Source organism: Cyprinodon variegatus, unplaced genomic scaffold (assembly GCF_000732505.1).
Source record: "Cyprinodon variegatus isolate N-32 unplaced genomic scaffold, C_variegatus-1.0 Scaffold1068, whole genome shotgun sequence".
NCBI classification, from domain to species: domain Eukaryota; kingdom Metazoa; phylum Chordata; class Actinopteri; order Cyprinodontiformes; family Cyprinodontidae; genus Cyprinodon; species Cyprinodon variegatus.
The window spans coordinates 176070-198634 of NW_015151521.1; the positions used below are offsets into that span (position 1 = coordinate 176070).

Genomic DNA, 22565 nt, shown 5'->3' on the forward strand with positions numbered 1-22565 from the left:
AGAATTTTAATCTATTATCAATCCTTTGTACAAATAACAAAATTGGCACCAAGTTTAGCTCCTATTGTAGACAGAACTGCCGAAAGACAAAGACAGGTCTATATTTAGTGTTTATATCATTAAATGCACATGCGCCTGGCACATATCTCCTTGTGTAATGCTGCAGTGAGGCAGATGTCCACCCAGCATGAAAACAAGCTCTTTACAAAGGCAGTAAGTGGGTGTGCCAATGACAGACAGATCTACAGAGAGGCGTACATAATAACCCCCCCTTAACATGGCTGACACAGCAGCCTAAAAATAAAAGCAGTGATAATACAAGACATTTGCACCAGCTTTCTATTCACATACAGAAAATCTTTCTATTGAAAATCAAAATATTAAATAAAAGAAATTATTTATCAGTTTATAGGAAAAAAGTTGGCAGATTAAGGATCTAATTAATCAATGTTTATTCAAACATTGATCAGCTTGTATAAGTATATGTGATTATTACATTTTGTTGTCCATGCATCTCATTTCTCTGGTGAATACTCATGCATAAACTAGGCTAAATGTAGGTTTGAATTCTGAGATGATAGTGGAACAAAAAGGGGTTTTTCCCCACACTTTGACAAAACAACACTGGGAAGAGGGAGAGCGACTAACCACAACTGTTTATGGACTGCTTTTTAATAACCAAAGCTCTGTTTTTGAGCTTTGACGCTTTATAGCCAGATACTCTTCTCTCCCCTAGGAGCCCAGGGCTATTGCCAGAGGCCAGCTTTCAGAGTGTGCCCCTACATTAATTTTTTTTATTAATTATTTAGGGTCAAATTTATACATTCAACTTAGGCATATATGTACTCCCAGATTGATATTTATAATAATTAAGCACATTCTTTCAAGCATAAATATTGATCTTCTTGGTTAGCTGTGACATATCCAGGTTTTAGCCATGCTAGATAGTGCATGAGGTTATTGTTACTGTGTTCACATGAAGGCTGTTTGACGTTTACCCTACATTCACCCTAAAATGAAAGAATATTTATTAGGATGTTAAAGAGTGAACAAAGATCCTCAAGGATCAAGCCAATCACAAACTGGATTGGGAGTGTCACTTTGTTTGCTTGAAATCCTCTTAGTCCACATGTATTAAACTTGTTTCATTCACTAGTTCAAATCTTGAATGTAGGGAGTGAAGCAAGTTTAATATCAGCATGGATCAAGAGGATCAGCTCAAAAACCAGCCAACTAAAACGCCTTTAGCTCTTCTAGCTCAGCTGCAATGTGTAAGTACCCATATTAAAAGCTAAATGCCTCTTTCAATTATTTTTGAAAATTTAAAATTGCTATTAGTTCACCATGAAAATAAGTAGATCTGAAACAGTAAAGAGAACATTTCACACCTGAGGACTGCCTGCCTGCCTCTAAATCAGACAGAAAAGATACCAGGAAGACCCAAAACCTGTTTTTGGCAGCGCAACGGTATCAAAGCCGACACGTCTTTTAACAGCATCCTTTTCGTCTTTTGGATGCTACATTACTGTTTGGCGTGTCATCAGTCTAGGCCAAGGAGACAACATTTCAACATTACCGTAATATAAAATCCCAGTTTCTGAAGAGTGGAGATCAATAATCATGTCATTGAAATGTAGAACACTTCTTATTGTGATCATACAGATAATACTCATCATGAAGTCGATGCAATCAACTGGTTTTCCTTAGATAGAAAACTTTAAATCAATTGGACTATATGATCTGGTGAACTGTAAAGTGTCTTGAGATGACATGTGTTGTGAATTGGCGCTATATAAATAAACTGAATTGAAAATTCAATTGAATTGAAGGACCGATAATTCCAAAGGACTCACTGTGACACTACCTTTCGGCAGTATTATTTATAGTCTATTAAGCACTTCTCAACTATAAAAGCACCAATTACTAAAAAGTGGTCTATGTTAAGAACATGAAACTATGGTCCTATTAGCCAGAATATAGATACTTTTAAATTTCTGAAGAATTTAGCATATTTCAGTCTTGTCATCAGAGGATGTTCATGTTGCTGTTAATATTGCAAAAAAATAAAATGTTAGATTTTTATGTTTTAGATATACAGACAGAAGCTTCCTTTATCCACTACTTTTATATTTTGCTTCAGGAAAAAATATTTATCAAAAATAATGATCTATATATAAAATAGAAAGATAGAAACAGCTTCAGATTTAGGTACTTCTTTTAGCAACGTAAGACAATCATTAAATTTTATCATTGAGCAGCTTAGAGACAGTTACCTGAGGGTAAAATAAATGAGTCATGGCTGCCCAGCATCCCCCTTGACAGGCTCCGTAAATCTAACTGAATTATCTTTAATGGACCCTGAGTGTACCGAGCACATCAGGGACTAAAAGGCTAGTTGGAAAATCCTTCCTGCATATGTGTATGTGTTCAGGGTGCAGATTGGAGCAGGGCATCCCTGCATTCATTCGATTATAAACGACTGATGCTTTTATAAATCAGTTTGACTCATTTTCCCCATCACATACAACAAATGCACAAAAAAAAAATCACATATTACACTAGGACTTTCTGCATTAAATAAGGTCAATAATAAGAGCTAACTGCAGTTCTAGTTACCACTTTTACAAAAGGTTAGGTAAAAATGTGTAAAATTGCACAGTGTGTATAGCAATAAAGAAGGTACAGTTATTATAGACGTTTGTTATAGAAAGGCCACTGCTGGGTAACAATTAGATTAACATTTAGGTGATGAAATCAAGAATAAAGCTTTATTAATACCTGTACCAGCGGATAAATACACTATTTTTTGGGCAACTTGGTCAACAAGTCCACAAGTTATTTTAAGATCCATCATGAAAATCCTTCTTTGTCAAATCATGAAAGGTTATTTTCTAGTTATCAAATTTTAATGTTGCAAACTGTCCCCTGAGTTTTCATGCATAGTAGATGTTATGTTCTTTGAATTAAAGCAGGTAGGAAATGCGGCTGACCTTATGTTTGTGCATGGTGAACAGGCAGACACCATCCTGGCCTCTCTCCTGGCTCTCATGGCCTCTCTTCAATCACTGTGAAAATAATACCTCAGACTTTCATTGTCACATTTGGTCAGTCTATATCTCTTCTCACAAAGCACAGTTTGCTTTGGCGCAAAAGATGATGATGAATTTCTTTTCTTTGCTTGTAATTCCAGCAGTGGTCATACTGCTGCTTGTCCACACAAATGAATCACACCCAGTTTTCTGCTTTCGGTCCAGGTGGTGCACAGGCGTGCATCCTCCTCTTTCACCTCACATCTGTTTTGCCGTGCTGAGCCACGGATGAGCAGTTGTACGCGGGAGGATGGGTCATTGCTGGGAGTGATCTGATTGGCCGGTAGGCTGTGGTGTGTGTGTGGGAAGGCAAATCCGGTAGGCTCTCTGAGAATGAGGGTGGTCCTTCGTGTTTTTTTTTTTCTTTCATCCCCCTCTCTCCCCATCCCTCTCTCCATCCCTCCTCTTCATATCTACTGTATATACTTCAGGCATGTTTTTATGGTACTGCCTCACAGCATCTCTCTGGTGAGACACATCAGCAATACAATGACGACATGAAAATATACAAATATATGCGCATAAATATAGAGAAGAAGGAGCAGCCATGAACCTAACTTAAAGTATCTGCTGAATATAATGATGCTTTAAAAGCTCATGACCTTTTTGTGTACAGTGACAAACAAATTCTCTTAAATCGTCATTATCCTTACTGGGATACATAACGTGTGTGCATAGATAGAAATGATTTGATATACCCTATATCAAATCATTTAAAAGTATAGTAGAGTCACAGAAAAAAAAACCATATAAAAGAATTCAAATTAACTCATTAGCAGTTATTTAGAGATTAAAAAATTGGAATATCTTCTTCCCAACATTCTAGTAAAATGTCAAAATATCTATGTCATCTCTTTATATAAAACCCATCATCACCCAGTAGTGGAGTTATTTTAAGAATTTTATTTAATTCATAAAATATATAGGATCCCTATTTTTTATTTATTTTTTATTTTTTTGCAGCTGTTGGTAAAAAAAAGAAAAGTAAAGAGTGGGATCACATAATGCTGATCTTCATCACTGGGGACTAATATCTCAAACAGAGACAATGATCGATAATCCAGCAACTGGAAGGGCAGAACACTAATGCTGACACCGGATAAAGGAACAGTACACACACACACGACAACATTTTAAAGATAAAATTATGAGTCAGGAAATCTGCAACGTCTCTAACTGCAGTTTTACCTGGTCTCTTATTTAAAGTTGGAAGGCTTTTTTCATAAATTATTTACAGTTTTTCTAAGTACACACTGAACCTGCAATACCTCAGAGGCAAAAGAACAAGTCACACAGCATCCAAAAATAGTGCATGGAAACAATTACAAACAGCACTGAATAACGTATCATTGAGTGTTTAACTTGGTTTAACTTTGCTGTAACAGTAAATTATACTGACTGAATGAGCTTTCTGTTCGCTTTCAACAAAATGTTAAAGTCATGCATTAAAATCAGTTGATTTTACTGAATAACTTTTATCATAAAGTTAACCCATTTGTTGCTCTAGTAGATTTATAATATTTGGGGAAGATTTCAACTTTTAAACAAATTAAATGAAATGTATTATTCTGGTATTGTTTGCTTTAAATCAATACTATTTTCTATCCAACCCTACATACTGTAATAATTTGCTCTGCTTTAATAAGCTGATTAAATTATATTAGTTTCTATGTTTCTTTTTAATTTTTTATAATACATTAAATTGCTCTTTATCATCCGAAAAAGATGCAGATATTCTCCTTTTCAAACCAAATCCAAAATGAAACTGTATAAACGATACTTCTTATTAAAAAGGACAAACTGCATTTAATGTATCCTTCCTTTATTCCCCCAAGTTCACCTAAAAAATATGTTTTTTTTTTTCATATCAAGAATTTACATCAAATCATACAGTTTTACAACTGGTGCTTCCAATTGGTCTAATAATAGTTAAATTAATTATCCGAAAATAAGTAAGACTGCCGTCACCTGGACCTGTCTGAGGGTCAGTGAACCTTCAATTCAAACAGAGGATCTAGTAAGAAGCATAGCAGAGGATTAAGTATTGTCACAGGGTCATTTTAGCAGCATGTCTAGTACTTAACTTAGAAATCTTAGTAGGCTGTATAGATAAAATAAATTAAAGATTTTAAAGAAAGTTTTCAAAGAAATTATTCCATAAGGAAATAAACTGAACAATCAAAATTACCCTAAACAGCAAACATTTAGATTTAATATAATGCCTACATGTCCTTTTATAAAGTAAACATCTGTAGTAAGTACCTGAGCAGAAGCGTCTCATGCTGTAAAATTGTTTGGAACCTTTTTAGATCATTTTGTAAACTACACACAAACTGCGGCTTTAATGAAGCAAAGGATAACAGAGCACATTTCAGTGAGAGATAAATAATTTTTACAATTAGACAGATTTTCTATGACTGATTATTCGTACTGACTATCTTCATTGTGTGCCCATTGATAGAACCAACTTACTTTTTTTTATTTAAAAATGTTCCCAAAGAACTGCTTTGATTAATTTAGAGATATTTAAAGCATAATTCTGTCAAAATGTTTTATTTTATTTTCTAGAGGAGAGGATCTATCATACTATATATTTCATTTGGGTTTATATACTCTTATGCATTAAGCAACACAATATAACAAAGTCATTATTCTGCTCCCTATTAGATCTTTAGATGTTAAAAGCACCTTCATTTATAATCTGAATGTTACAAAAAACAAACAATTCATAGCTCACTTCATGTTAATAATAATATCATGTAATCACTCTACCTAAAATAAAAGTAGATCATAGAATGAATAGAAATATTCACTCTGTGGGAAAACTCAGGTCTATCAGTGGCAAAAGCACAACTATTTCAAAAAATGGGTGCAAATACATGCAGGACTCAACATGAACCAAACAACCTGCTTAAAAGAGACTGCAAGACTGACAGGACTACAGAGACTCCTAGTGGTTTAACCCCAGACCTGTGGGAGTCATTCAGCTTGCATGACTGACCATCTAAGGCATATCAAACCAGACATAAACATACCAGATCCTCCCCCACCATCACACATACAGCTCAGTCCAAATAGCCAGTTCTCTCAACTGGTTATTGCAATTCATTTTAAACATAAGGACAATGAAAATTGCAATGAAATCTTTGTTTAAATTAAGTAGAAATGAGCAATTCTAAGGTTTGAAAGCCGCTATGAGTTTTTTTTGTTCATTCATTAAGGACCAGAATATGTAATATGGACCAAAAAAAAGATGCATTGAAGAAACATGACACAGAGATTAGGTTAGAGAGGCTAGAATACAAAAGATGAAGAGAAGTGGATTAAAAGGAAAAGTTAAAAAGTTGTACCATAATTCAACAAAAACATTTTTTTTGCCCATTAACATTTTTCAACCAATTTAAACAACAGCTAGAGCTTTCTTCCTAAAGCACCCCCTGCTCTTCCTAAAAGTCTTCAAATGCCAGACATAATCACACTCACCCACTCCAATGTGTGCTTTGAACCGAGTGGGCACAGAGTCTCATGTGCCAGCTGTGTTTTCACACCTCGAACAGTGAAGTGTCTCTGGCCACAGTCTGGGTGCACAGTGACCACCGATCTGCAGCCGACTGGTGAGCTGGAAGCAGCTCCAAAACCATGTCCAACTTACAAAGCCCTGTTTGTTTCTCATGTTGTTTGTCCCGTAAAAACAAACAAAAGCATTCCATGGCTTGCAACTGTATTCACCACTGGCTTCTCTGAATTGTAAAAGCGTATTCAGATACCTTGGTTTGCCATACAAAGCCACAAATCTGTGTCACATGAAAGCTGGGTGGGCAGGGGTAAATGGTGTGACAGTGAGCCCATTCGCACTGCGTGAAACAAGCAGCGCGACGGCATGCCTTCACACTTCTGTTGGTGCGAGAGGAGTGATAGGAAAACAGGCTTACCTTATTTTGTCCGCTGCACTGTCAGACCTAAAGAGGAGAGACACACCTCAGTCATTTATGGTTGTGTTTGAAATTAATATGAACAAATCTTTTCAATCATTAAAATTACATAATGGGTTTTACCATCAAAGGTTTGATGTAGACAGTTGAAAAATACATGGTTGATGATTGTAATATTGCGTTAACATCAATATTTTTACTCAGCATATGATTTTCTATAGTAAAAATGATAAGGTTCTCCTTCTCCATTGCTGGGTGTAAAAAGAGTCATGTCCACTCCTAAACAAATATGTGTCCATGTGTCCATTTACAGTAAATCAATCAGTTTCAGCTCTCGTTATTTGCTGACTATGTCCATCCATCCACCCATCCATCCCGCTTGTCCAGGTTCAGGTTGGGGGGACGACCCTCTCCCCAGTCACTTTGGCCAATTCCTCTGCGGGAACCCCAAGGCGCTCGCAGGTCAGCCGAGAAACATAGTCCCTCCAGCGTGTCTTGGGTCTCATCCCGGTGGGACGTGCCCGGAACACCAGGGAGACGTCTGGGAGGCATCCTAACCAGATGCCCATGTCACCTCAATGGCTCCTCTCTACATGGAGGTGCAGTGGTCCTACTTTAAGTCCGCCCTTGATGACTGAGCTCGTCGCTCTATCACTACGGGAGAGCCCACTACAGAGAAAACTAATTTCAGCCGCTTGTATCCGGGATCTCGTTCTTTCGGTCATCACCCAAAGCTTATGACCATAGATGAGAGTAGGAATGTAGATCGACCGGTAAATCGAGAGCTTTGCTTTTTGGCTCCCCTCTCTCTTCACCACAACAGACCGGTACAGCGCACTTTTCACAGCAGATGTCACACCAATCCGCCTATCGCTACGACATGTCTACTTGACTATGTCTGTGTAGTTATTAATACAAAAGCATATTTAGTTAAAACTAGAAACAACAACAAAGAAAATGGAAACAGCAGCAGCCTTAAGTACGGAATGCAAAATTCACATTACAACTGTGTGTGTCCTAAAGCCTGTGTATGAGATTCACAAACAAAAAAACAAACTCTTTCTCCTTATTCATTGCCTTTCTCCACATCTTAGCTGATGTTTGCTTAAAATAGTCTGTTTGAAAATCATTCCCCTTATGGTGTCATACAGGGAAATAAGCTGTCTATCGCTTTCTGCAGCAGCCTATCGGTCAAGTTCCAGCCTTCAACTAATGTATCATTTCATGTTCTTAGCCGCTACCTTTAAGAACTATAACTGGTTGTCATGGTTGCAGGTTGTGGGGCTGCAGAAAGCAAAGACAGTTGGTATAGGAGAAAATTAAATAATGAGATTTTGCTGTACCTGCTGTATGCCTAATCTGAGAGGAATTGTTCTGCCCCAACAGCTAAAACATGTTTGGGGGCCTCATTGTTCAAATGTTTTAATTTTAAATGTAGCATAATATGGGACCTTTAAAGAAAATTCAAAAGAAAATTAGTGAAATCACTTAACACAATCTTTAAATTTATAATAAATGGAGGTTTGGACACTATTGCAAGGATTATTAGTTTTATTGGTCACTGCAAATACACAATATAGTGAAATTTGACCCCTGAATTTAACCTAAAAACAAGCCTAAATGGGAAGCAACTTTTGCTCAGTTTATCTGAAGATGTAGTGACATCTTTTCAGGAGTCTGTAAATTCTGTCGGCAGCGAGAGCCATTATTTACGCCTGTTATGTGGTTGCCAGGACCCGGATGTCTGGGAATTTACACAGGCACTCTGCTTCTAACCTATCATAGAGCAGTGGGCTGCTTAGAGAGCACAGGAGGCATTCTGGAGCTGATTTGATTTTTATTACTAAAGGAATTATAACTTTTCAGTTTAAAATTATAGACGTTTTTTCAGTCAATTACCTACAATACTTTGAAAATACCTAACTATTAATGATTGCATAATTGCAAAATGTAGTATACTCACTGTCAACAGCAGGTAAAGAATATGACTATGAATGATTTGATCCGAAATGTTACTACTCCATGTTAATGTTCAGTATACCTTTAATGTCTGAAAAAAAAAAAAACAGCAAAGCCATCCCACATCATATATATCACAAGGCATTTCATGTTTCCAGACATTACAGATTTATGCTTTTATTATAAACTGCGAAATTGATTACAAGTGTTACAGTGTTTATCTCTCTCGCTTCATCTTATGCTGCATCATCCTCAGCCATAACTCAAATTAGACTCATTTAGCAAAGTCATTTTGCAATATTATGTAAGGCTGTCTGCAGTTATCATGGTGGGGTTGTACTAAGGCAAAAGTAGGGCAATAAAAAAATGTTTTCTTTTCATCAGTAGCTCATCACTTTTTTAACCAAGGCACCCCCGGATACAACTAATGTCTGGCACAGGAAGCTAAATGTTACAGCCCGATACACATATTAGCTGAAAGCTTGCTGTCAGCTCAGCAAAAATGCACTGTGAGTGAACTGCATAATAATCTATGGGTAGGCAGATGCAGCAGGAGGGGAAAATAAGCAGGAATGAGAAAGATGAAGACAGTGGCACAGGTGCGATATGGGACAGGCAGCCGTTCAGTGTCCATGCAGAAATGCAGCTGACTTTACCTGCAGAGGAGACATGACATTCCGTGCCCTGTAAAGCTGGCTACAGAACGCTGCTCCCCTAGCAGCTGCTTCAGATGCCCCTCGCAAGCTAACACGAGAACAGCAAAGACAAAAGGAGCCGAAAATCCCATAGGTTTGACAGGTAGTGTCCCTAATTCCAGCAAGAGCTACACTCAGCCAGAAAAAACTGCGCAGCAGTGAGAGCCAGTGAGCGGAAAGAGAGACAGAGTGGAGGTGTAGAGTAAAGCTCATGCAGACAGAGATTATTAGAAGCTCCCAGACTAAGATGACCTGATAGATTCTCTATTTAACTACAAAATTTTTACATTGTTTTTTCACAAAATGGCAGCAGTTGTAGATCAAGTCATTTTTAGATTTACATAACTCATTTTTAGGTAGAATCCAGGCTGCAAGATAGCTCAGAATGTAGCACTTTTGCCTTGCAGCATAAGGTTCTGGGTTCAATTCCCAGCTTAGGGTCTTTCTACATGGAGTTTGCATGTTCTCCCTGTGCATGTATGGGTTCTCTCCAGATACTCTAGCTATCTCCCAAAGTCCAAATCTAGGATAACTGGCATTAGAAAAATTGGGTCTCTAAATTGTCCTATAGGTTTAAGTGTGTGTGTATCGTATCTCTATGCTGTGGAATAAATTGGCAATCTGTTGAGAGTGTAATCTGCCTTTTACCGATAGGCTGGGGAGTTTATTGGTGACTCTGACAAATAAGTTGAAGAAAATGGATGGATTTTCAGATAGATCAAGTTCAATTTTGATGTATTTATCGAAGCTCATATCAATGTTATACAGTATTTTATCTCAAGAAATCAGCTCATAAAAAGAATAAGCAATCTATAGGGGTTAGTCTTTATTTTGGCTTTTTATATGCTTGAAATAATGAAGCAGAAGCATTAAATATATTAAAATGTATGTTAAGATATATGTAGTGTATTCACCAACACTTCATATAGAGTGATCAAATAAGAATTTTTATTTTTATTCTCAGTACTTCTAAACTATTTTCCACACTCAGCGACAAACCGACTGAGAAGAGAACATTCCTAAAATATGGCATTCGTACATTACAGCAGCCCAGTTTCATGACTCAGCACAGAGGACCCAGTATTCGAGGTAAGACAGACAGTGGGATATTTCAAAAGTGTTTATTTAAAACACTGATGATCTGAGTAGCAGCGAGTAGGGCATCTATCACAGGAAACTCTGGTTTAACAGTTCAGCCCTGTCCTGAAAATGAGGTAGGATCCAGCTGGTGGGCTGCCAACAAGATGTGGCGGGTGCCACCTAGTGTGTCTTAGATGCTGCAGCCCCGGAGAACAAGCAGGAGTTCGAAGCAAGGTCAGACAACCAGATCAGAACAGGAAGGCTCAGAGGTCCAGGAGTTCAAAGAAAGTTCAGATGAACTATTCAGATGGGAAAAGGCAGGCTCAGTGTTTGAGATGCAGAGAGGTCAGGATCAGGTAACCAGAAACACCTAAGGTATGCTAAAAAAACCCTCTCACCACTGAGATCAGATGGGAATGGGAACAGGAGTGGTGGCCTAGTGGTTAGGGCATTGCACTTGCTTCTGAGTTCAAGCCCCACTTCCATAGACTAACCCCACAATGATCCCCAGGCGCAGCCCTCTGATCCTCAAAGGAATGGGTTAAATGCGTTGCTCTGTACTTGACAGTTAATGACAATAAAAGCTGGAGAGAAAAAAAAAACAGTAGCTGAGAGGCAGAACAGATCAGAATCAGGAAATCAGAAACACTAAAAACCCTCTCACCACTGGAATGAGAAAACAAGAATAATCAGGCCCTGATGACTTGATGCAAGCACCTTAAATAGAGGCAGGAGCAGGTGGCTCAGATGAGCGACGGGTAGAAATGGACCCGTGAATGAAATGAGTAAGTAAGGAAGTCATCGGTGCCAAAATCATGACATCCAGCTGATTTATACAGCATATATATATATATATATATATATATATATATATATATATATATATATATATATACCTTGCCCGAAACCTTTTTCGGGCATTCCGAAAAAGATTTCTGAGCCACCTCAGCTGACTCCTTCCGAGCCCCTCCCATTTCACCGAGCTCCTCACACTGTCTCCAAGTACAATATCGCAGCAACCACACCAATCCCTCTATTGATCTCCCACTTCGTTCTCACTTGTGAACAGGACCCCAACATACTTAAACTCCTCCACTGGAGGCAGGAACTCTGCTCCAACCCGAAGGGGACAAGCCACCTTTTTCTTGTCAAGAACCATGGATTCGGACTTGGAGGAGCTGATTCACATCTTGCCTGTTTCACACTTGGCTGCAAACTTTCTCAGTGCATGCAGTAGGTCTTGGTAGGAGGGAGGCAGTAGAACCACAACTTCTGCAGAAGCAGGGAAGAGATCTGCTGATCCCGAAACCAAACCTCAGGAGTCCCACAAGCAAACCTCGATAGAACTCCTTCTACACCTGGACAACATCCCTTGTTGCCAGTGTCCACCACTGGGTTCCGGGATTGAGGCCACAACAGGCACCACAGAACTCATTGCCACAGCTATGGATGGCCTCATCAGTAAAAAAAAGACAGAGAAAAGGGCCAAGTCGTACTCCAATGTCTCCAGCCTACCCCAGAATCTTGGAAAAGCTCTCCAAGAGTCAGGAGTTGAACATCTCTGACAGAGGGCCTGTCAAGTCTGCTGGTTGGTGACCAGCTCTGCCCCCCTCTTAGTTAAGAAATAGAAAATTAAGATTCCAGACATCTTTGAATTCACATTTAATGCAAACTAAATATTTTTTATCAAATTGAACATTAAATCTATCTTTTCCCAAGTAAGGTTTTGAGCTGAATCTTTCAGCAGGATTACAGTTTTACAGACAAACATACACACACACACACACACACACACAGAAACTCCTCACCTCTCCTCTCGGATCTGTGGTGTCAAGAAGCGAGTGCTTTCATCTTCATGGCTGCTCTGCAGGCTGCTCTGCTGACTGCTTTGCTGGCTGCTGTAAGGTGAAGGAAAAATAATGAGATGAAATGTCATTTTAGTAGTAAAGCTACTCTAGTTTCTGTATTTCTATAAAGAAAAAAACAAAAAATGCAACACAATATAAACACAATTTGGAAGCAAATACAATTTACAGAGGATTTCCATTTAATCTTCACTGTCTTTCAACTTGGTTAGGTTTAGTTGGGATAGTTAGTGTTGGTCTCCCTGCTATCATTTGACTGCTGTTTTGACCAAGATCATGTCATCTGTCAACCTGTCTGACTAATTAGCTGTCAAAAATCTACAGGCACTGACATAGGCACAATTTTTAGTAACACTCACATTTTTCTCCTGACTTGCCCTTGCACATATTCAGTGAAAACACTAGATGGGGCTAGATGACACCACCACGCAAATGTTAAAAACTCTTGATGAGAAAGTGTTGTGATAGATATGTAAGTAGATAGCAGTAATTGAAAGGGGACAACAACAAAAACCTTTTAAGCAACCAGAATTTTGGTTATCTGGTAATCTGACAAACAGATATTTGACATCTGCTACTGGATTTTATAGAGATAAATATTCAGGTAAATGCCCAGTCTTAAAAGAGCAGGACTTTCTTTATTTAAGTTATCCTGTCCAAAGAAACGCTGAATGAGGCCCTTAACAGAAATTATTTTGAGGACCTTAAAACTTAGAACGAACAACTGTTCTTTTTTTATTTTTTATATCATCCTTTTTAAGGCGCTTGCAAATTATATATGTAAATAACTAATGACTACCGATATGTAAGGATTGGGTGATGTCCCACCCTCTCACACCCTCTCTCCCTTTCAGCGCAGTAAGAAATGTTAGTTTCCATTTCCTGTGCTGTAGGTCAATGCTTTCCCTTTCATTAAAAAACTAAAGAAACTTATCTTACATGACAGTGTATTATTTCTGTCTGATCATGACCATGCATCTACAATCACATTTACATTCTGCTCTCATTTGCATACCATTAGGTGCACAAGCCAAGAAAAAACACACACAAAAAAACAACCAAACATTTTCTCTTGTACTTTTGCTATGTCTCAGTCCCCCCAATAAAACATAACAGTTCCAAGGCAGGCTGAGTGTCCCCTGAGTACATAAGCAGTGTTGTTTTACCTTTGTCTTTTCCTTACCTGTCTCAGAACCTTTCACTACAAGACAGAAAGTTGGCAGCTTTCAAAGTCTTGGTATAGGAGCTAAAGAAGAATGTCCATCATTGTTATCAAAGAAATGTTCATTAAAAAGAAGAATTGATGCGCTCAAAGTCTAGAGCAGCATTAGTGGGATGCAAGCTGACCCACAGAGGGCATAGACTAAAATTTGCTCCTAACTGATAACTGCTTGTTTAACTGTTACTCTATGATAAGTTATCTTTGTATGACTGAAATATATTGGAAGCTATCATTAAGCAATAAATACAACTACATAAAGCATAAAATTGTAGTTAAGGTACAGTAATAAGACAACTAGCAATTAACTATTAAAGAAAGGGTTCTGGTTACGCTGATGGAAATTTAGAAAATAGTAAATATAGTTTTGCCTAGCACTGGATCAAAGCGCAGATTGGGTTGGTTTCTAGCTAAAATTTTGACATTTATTAAAGCAGCCATTGCTTTGTTAAAAGACTTTATTATTTCACAATGTCAGACTACACTACGCTGAGATGAGTTAAAGCAGAAGCTACTCGCATTAAGCTTTAAGGACAATAAAGTGTACAAATTTCATATTTGTGGATTAGTTTGAGGCAATTTGGAGAAACATAGGAGTACATGCAGTAAGAGTTTTAGCAAAAGTTATAGAATTTAATTCTGAAGTTTGTGCAAATCTTTTAAGTTGATATTCCTAGTATCTGAAAGATAAGCAAGCAAGAGTATTTACCTGCTACTACATTTGCCACTAGCTTATGCAGTTTTCTTTGACAATAATAATAACTTCTAAAAACCTGTTTACCTCATTCTCTTTCACTGTGCACTATATCAAGTATTTAAATACAATAAATAATACTTGTACTTCTAATGTATACATTTTTACACTTTGTCCTCAGTCCTTTTTAACAGGACTATTTGAAATGACAAGAAAACAAGGCTGACCTAACAAAGTCCCCCATGAATTATTCATTACTCATGATGGAAAATGCTCTTTGAAATGACAGCAAGGAGGCATATCTAAATACTATCAAGTTTTAGACTCAGTTTCCAATGACAACCAAAAGCTTGTACACTGCCAAGCATTAAAATTACTGCGGAAAGAATGTGCAGATTGAAAATGTGCACAACGAATAATTGTGCCAGTTTGATTTAAATAGCTAAATGATACCTCATATAACTCTACCAAAAATATGAAACTATGATGGTGAATAGCTTTCCATGCTGAATACTGTAGGTATGCACCGTTTGTATAGCTGCTGGGGGAATCAGCAAATTCTCGTCATAATGTGTTTCTTGATTTTATGATAGTTCAAAATTGATAAAACTAGCAAAAAAAAAAAACATGTCCAAACTAATAAAAGAGAGCTTTGTGGGAGTTTGTAAGTCTGAAGTATTTTCCTGCTGGGAGAAGGGAGTGAAGCTAAGGGAACACTACTACATCGTTTTCTCAAAATAGCTGGGGTCTTATCAGGCTGTATAACAGTAGATTCCTCTGTGACTGCACTGCAGGCTTCCACTTCACTCAGACGTGCAACCCTTTACACCTACAGGGTACAAATTATCTACACCATGCAAGGAAAACTACATTAAACTATAGCAAAAAAAAACATCACCCCCCCCCATAAAAAGGGGTAAATACACACCCGCATATAGATCTCTCTCCCTCTCTCTCTCTCTCTGTATATACAGATAGATAGATAGATAGATAGATAGATAGATAGATAGATAGATAGATAGATAGATAGATAGATAGATAGATAGATAGATAGATAGATAGANGATAGATAGATAGATAGATAGATAGATAGATAGATAGATAGATAGATAGATAGATAGATAGATAGATAGATAGATAGATAGATATACAAGGTTTGCAATAAGAGCAAACAAGGCTATTCTACTCTAAAACCTTGAGAAAACTTCCATCTGTAATGTTTGTAGATTGCACAAGGGTTGCAGGTTGCACACTAACTCTGTGAGTAATTAAAAGGGTATTTAATTTGACTGCAAGTGTTCTTCAAAGTTATAAATCATGACTTTTACAACTTAATTGTAGTTCACTACATTCTCATAACTTGAGTTATTCGCTTTAAATACTTTCTAAGAACAGAAATTGCATCAAAACTGCGTTAACAGCGCAAAATTTAGATTTGAAAGTCAAAACAAGATATGAGATACTTCTATACAGAAAGCCCATATTCTTATCTTCAGCTACCACAGTATACATGTCAGATTAATTAATACCACTTATACTTAAGCGATAGTATCTACTATAGGTGTTACTTTATTTTATCTCTTATACTGTATCCGTTGGTTGTGCTGTTCTTCTTACATCTCTTTGCAGGTGATGAAGCAGACTGAAGATGTTTTATTGTTATCTCCCTTTTATCTCCCCTTCTATCTCCTTTCTTTCATCTTTTCTCCTTTTCTTTTCCTTTCCTGTTCTACTTACATTGCAGTGTCCATATAATCTGTAAAACTCCCTGCATGAATTATAACAAAGCTATTTATATGCATAAATCAAGCGGAACACTATGGCGATAGCTGTACTGCTCCACTTGTGAAAATAAAATCTGTTGGGCTCTTTTTGGCCTCAAGACAATTATTCTTATTAACACATTGCCAGACAGAACACAGTTAAAGAAAAAGAAAAAAAAAAGATATAATTAAGCAATTTTTTTTATTATTTGGGTTTTTGTTAGAAAATCTGGATACTTGTTGAAGCAAAAACCCAAATAAGAAAGGCCTGAACAGCCAAGGTTTACACTAAGCCATTTCATTAACATGAAAATGTTGCTTTTAAATGGCATTAAAACACATTTTACCATAATAAGCCACATGTTACATAGGACTGCAACAACAACAAAAAATTATATTTTGCTAATCGATCAATCTGTGGATTATTTTTTGATTAACCATGTAGTAATCAGATAGCCAAAGTTTTCTTAAGGAAAATTATTTTTAAAGAAATAAACCACGTCAGAATAAAATTTTTCCAATTGTGGAGTATTTGGTAGAGCATATTGACAGATGAAAAAGATTAATTTTTTTTTATCTTAGATGCAAAATATTCAGATATTCGTTTACAACGTTGGTTCAACTACTGCTCTAAGTGGGTAGCTCTATCAGCTAAAGGCCTGTTTTAGAGTCTCTATACTCCAGTCACCAATGAATAAATTATTAAATTAGTTGATGATTATTTCAACAATTGATTAATCACGATTAATCCAATTAAATCTTTCAGACCTAAGATTATATGAATCCTTTTTATGCCAGCCTCCTACAACCACTGGACTAGAAAAAGTTTCAACAGAAGATGCTGTTTTTTTTCTGCATACAAGTTAACCCTGTAATGCCAAATGTATCATATTTGATACATACGGTTTCTAAAATGTTTTGCGTCTGACACCTTTTGCATAATTTAATGGTAAAAACTTTGCTCAAAATCCTATTGTACACAATCAGATATACCTGATAACAGAGGGCAGAAGACTACACAAAAAATAATCCTGACTTATCGCATAGTAATAAATTATTAATATCAAAAATGTATTTCTGTTTTTTCTTTTTACATATTTTGTTAAAAGGCCAAATAAGGACTTCAAACCAAAAAAAAAAAATTTCTGTTTTGTTTTATTCTTGGATCTAGCTTTAAAGGGTTAAACAAAACAGCAAAGTTTATACAACACAGCCGCATCTACAGTATGACAGTAGCCCTGAAACACGGAGAGATAGAAAAACATGATAGTATTCATACAGTATATGTGGACTGAATCTGAATTGAAAAAACATCAAACCGATATTGATAATAGATGAAGGCAACCAAGTTAAATACAAAATGCAGTTTTCAACTTTTTATTGATAAATAAACAACTGATCAAATCAATCTGGCCCTAAGCCACACTGAGTACATTTCAAGCATGAGTGGCTGTTGAAAAGAAGGTCAAACCATCTCAATCTGATTTATGTGTGAAGATTAAGTATGCAACTAGGCTGTCGACAGGAACAACCCAGCCAACACACATCAGCAGTATTTAAGCATAGAGAGCAAGCAGGACAACAACAGAGAGAACCAATAAAAGCTTTAGGATAGACCAGCTGCAATTAAAAGAATGTTGATTCTGTTGTCTGCAACAGCATCTGTATGAGTCACAACAAGGATGGTTAAGGAATTTGATAAATATGGTATTTGATAGGGGAAGTGTTGGTCTAGTGGTTAGAACAGTGTGCTTTTGCTCTAAGAAAGCTGCAAGTAACCGTTCGTTTCCTACAGCCTCCACTCTGGGCTCCTGAGCAAAACTCTTAACCCTGACTGCTCCCCAGGCGCCACACAATGGCAGCCCGCTGTTCCTCAAGGGGACGGGTCAAAATGCACAGAATGACCTTTGATATAAGTCTGATATTTAGGTGGGAAGTTCATCAGAGAGGTATATCTCTTTTCTAAAACCTGAACCAACATTGGAAGGGTAGGAGGGTCGGAAAAAGCTATTATTAACTCAGCAGCATCACATTTTGAGATTTATTTGAAAGGCTAGCAATAAAGGAAAAAAATGCTTTTTAAAAAGAAGTTTCATAAAGATATTACACAGCTCTAAAATGTTGGATTTGTCATCCAATGACAAACATTTGAATACATCGGAAAAAAGGGGCAACTTAACCATCAGGCTCAAAATCTGATGTGACACATATAATGGTCTCAATACATCACAATTTTAGGAATTTGCTTATTCTGCTTGTTATATTTTCCCTCTGGTGATAGATTACTGCTGGAAGAAACCTTCTAAGCTGAAGGTCATATTGTAATGACCAGAGGTTATCCTTCAGGGTTTTCTGGAAAACAGAATCCATGGCTGCACTAGTTATGGAATTTTATCCAAGGCCTGTAACAGCAGGCCAGTCCCAAAGGTCCCTCTACCAGCATCATGCCTGGCCTTCAGTACGATGCAGTTTTTTGTTTTTTTTTAAATCTGTCTTATTTTTATTCTAGATTTAATGGAATGCACAACTTCCACAGGTTGTTGATGATGGCTCCAACGGTGGTGGCTTTGAACCCTTTCTACATTAATAAATAATCATTGTAAATGACATTTCTTATAAGTTTTTTATTTTCAAACCCTGTTGTTTCTTTATGCATGTTTCACATTTTAAGACATGCACCATTTCCATTTATGATTTGACATGAAGCTGTCCTTCAAAGTAAGGAAAGCAGCAAATTGTTATTCTAAAATAATTAAAAACTATATTATTAAAATTGTACTGCACAAGGCCCACTCTTTAAAATGATTGATTAAAAAGAAACAAAACAAAGCAGATGTTTAAAAGATATGCGCCAAACGGAATTTCAATAAATCACAGAAATAAGTTTTATTAAGTAGGAGGTCACTAAAAACTCAGACACTGAACTTAGAGCTAAACACACATAAAAGGCCCTTGTTACCTAAATGGAAAACATTCATCTGTATCTTCCGTTTACAGAAGAGGAACCTACAAAAAAATACATTCTACATTTTTATGTCTGCCCGGTAGTTTTATGCTGCTTCAGTCATCTTTTATCTAACAGCGTGCAAATAAAAAACCTTGTCTTTTCTAATCACATAGTTATAGATGAAGCTGATGGGCACTATTCATAAGAGAAAAAAAAAGCTTTTTGAAGGTTTTTCTAGAAAAATATAATGGAACTCTGGGGAGATAATGATGGTTTCGGAGGATGTTGGTATTTTGATAAAGTAAGATGGAAACTTTAAGTTTTTTTTTGCCATCTACTAGCACTAATGGTTGCTTTCTTAATCATCAATAAAACAAACAACCAAACACAAGAAGATAAAAGAACTGAATCTTTTCTACATACAATGAAATAGCTAAAGTCATTAAATTATTCAAATCTGGGGATGGACATCTTTTTACTAACCCGTATCTCTACTTTGTCAGTTTTCAAAAACATAATAAAAAGGAAATATTTCAAAGATTGGGAAATGTAACTGGAAAGCACAATTTATTGACAATGTGTCACTATAGTTGCAGAGAAAATACATGCAAATCAACGCAGCTATAGGAAACATTAACAGTATTAATTAGAATTTTTTTCTTGACCTCAACAAGGCATTTGACACCAATAAAAATAAAATTTAAAAGCTGGAAATGTATGGAATTAATGTTTGGGAATCCAATTAAATTAGCTTAGAAGCTACATTAGACAAATGTAGCAGTTTGTAGAAATATGTAATCTCAAATCCAGACTGTTAGATGTAGCCTGTGGTGTTCCACAGGGTTCAGTATGACCCCAAAATCTTTACCTTGTGTATAAATTAACCTCACATAGTATCAAACTTTAAAAAATGGAGCCTAGGCGGAAATTCAACTGAAGAAACTCATTTGCTTTTCATACATCCACCTGCATCCCAGCCAATCAGCTTTGAACCAAACCTCCACGAAAGCCGACTGGCATCCAAAGTTCATCTTAAAAGGCCTCCGATATGCACCTGTCTGCTCCTGTGGGCGGGCGGCGGATGCGCTGTGTGACTTCATTCAGATGACACCGTTTCAACCCACCTCCAACATCATAGCTAAAGCTTCATCAGGGTTTCATTCCTGTTACTGCTACTCTTACTACTCTTACTGCCTTCCCTGTATCATCTTAACCGGTCCAGCACAAGTTAAGCCTGGCTCTGCCAGAGGTTTCTTCCCAACGGGGAGTTTTTCCTCTCCACTGTCGCTCCATGTTTGCTCATCATGGACAGGTTCTCTCAACCTGTGATATCCAACTGGACTTCCATCTTCCAGGTCCCTGAGTGAGGCTCTAGTATCAACTCACGCAATCCACTGGATCTCCCCATAAAGCTCAGCATACTGTCTCACTAACCAGCAGTCTACAGACTGACCAACTTCATCTATCTCCACTCCACCACCAGTTTCAGGCCTGAGGGGGAAACAGCCCTATTCTTTGCTCCTGTTCATGCATATCTATCAAAATTAAGCGCTATGTTTCCTCCCACGGTCTGAGCGCCAAAGACAAAGTAATTGTATCAATGAATTTTTTCCTAATTGTCTTTTCTCTTCGTGTGAGTTTTTCAGACTGAAATACATATTTGTAAATCCCCTTGCTTTACCTTATGTGACTCATTGTATGAAAATTGGGGCAACAGGTAGAAAAACATCAGCAAACAAAAACCCCTTTCTCATATTTTGTATTTAATTTTCTTGTCTTTAGTTCCTAGCACTTTGGGACAGACTTGATGTAATGTATTAAAAATATGTATAGTATTATAATTATTTAGCATTATCATTATCTTTATGTGAAGATTGATTTTTTCATTAATCCCTCCCACTTAACTGTTAAGAAACTTTACTTTTACAGCCACTCTGAAACTTCCAGTACACATGCAATCTGCACATTTTGATGCTTCAGAACCAATTTAGTTTGCATGTCTTCACAAATGTGAAGTAATCTTTGTAGAACACCAGCAAAATGCTGGTTTACTACAAATGTAAAAAATAAATACTTTTCCATGTGCAATTTAGTCCAATTTATCTGGAATCTTTGAAGATAGGGTCCAAAGTGTCAGGGTTGGTGGATGTTGTTTTAGACCCAAATTCAGATTAGAGGAGGCAGATATCATATTTGCAGTTCTAATGCTAAAGTAGATGGTACAAAAATATAAATCCAGAAATAAGAAGCTGGGAACTCAGAAACCAAAAACTAGAAAAGCTCAGGAGAAACATACATGACGAAATGAAGTAATGAAGAGGATCCAACAATGAGGAAATACACAGGAGGTGTATATATGGGGGACACGACAAAGAATAGGATAAACAGCTGATATGGAGCAGGTGGTGTTGGAAGTAACTAGAACACTGGCGTAACTTTCTGAAAGACTGGTGTAGACATGTCCCCACCAACTTTGGACATAGAGGGGACAGTCCCCACCAATAATTTCTGCTTTTTATTTTTCCTTTTCCTTTCCGCCGATATACGTTAGCCAACAGTAACTGGGGTTGGGTGCAGCTGTCTGTGTTGAGAGAGTCATTTTTTTTCTCTCTCCCGCCGCTCTCAAGTCCCACCTCTTGGTGAAATATCATCGGATTTGTTGCTTTGGGACATAATATTATCTGGGGTTGCATTTCACTGCTTACAGAGTCGCTACGAGTCGGAGGAGACACAGTATATGGCACGCGGTTTTCACATAAATTCGGTTTTATCTGACCAACTTGGGTAAGCCGTTTTAACATAAATTCGCAGCAGCACTCAGTGAATTTTAACTGGCAGCTATTCTGATATATGTTTAAGTAAAAGTTAGGAGACTGGTTGGTTAAAAAATCAGAGATGCCTCCAAAAAATCAGTTTGTTGCATACAGAGCTTTTTCAGCTGAAAAATGGCAACATATTGTACATTTGTACGTTAAAAAAAACACTGGGCTTCTCATAAGACCATTACTCAGAGTTATATATTAAAATTAATACATATCTGTTGTTTTATCATTGAACAGAGAATCAGAGTGCAGAGCTTCTAGAGATCTGGACAACTATTTTCTCTGGCATCATTATATTGGTAGACTGGTTCATAAATCTGTTTTTAAGCAGAGCAGAGACACAATTAGGGAGAGCTGCTGATTTAAAGGTGAAACAGATTTACTGGGATATGCAACATGCAATAAAATACAGTATATCTAAGTTTACAAGAAGAAATATGCAATGCTATAATAAAATTCATCATCTAATTTTGTCTTTTTTAGTTCAACAAGTCTCAGAA

At 37.0% G+C, this 22565-nt stretch overlaps 1 protein-coding gene across 7 annotated transcripts in view; it reads right to left on the reverse strand.

Annotated features, from left to right (window-relative positions):
• The window catches only part of gramd1b (GRAM domain containing 1B), a 173401-nt gene that overhangs the window by 92843 nt on the left and 57993 nt on the right, over positions 1-22565 (reverse strand). For 6 of the 7 annotated variants that reach the window (XM_015400077.1, XM_015400076.1, XM_015400074.1 and 3 more), the window contains exons 3-4: positions 12564-12653; positions 7022-7048 (exon numbers count right to left, since the gene is read on the reverse strand). In XM_015400077.1, the coding sequence (XP_015255563.1) occupies positions 7022-7048; positions 12564-12653 (117 nt within the window). Of the gene's footprint in view, positions 1-2990; positions 3256-7021; positions 7049-12563; positions 12654-22565 lie in introns of those variants that run through there. The other variant, XM_015400078.1, reaches the window with a different exon arrangement.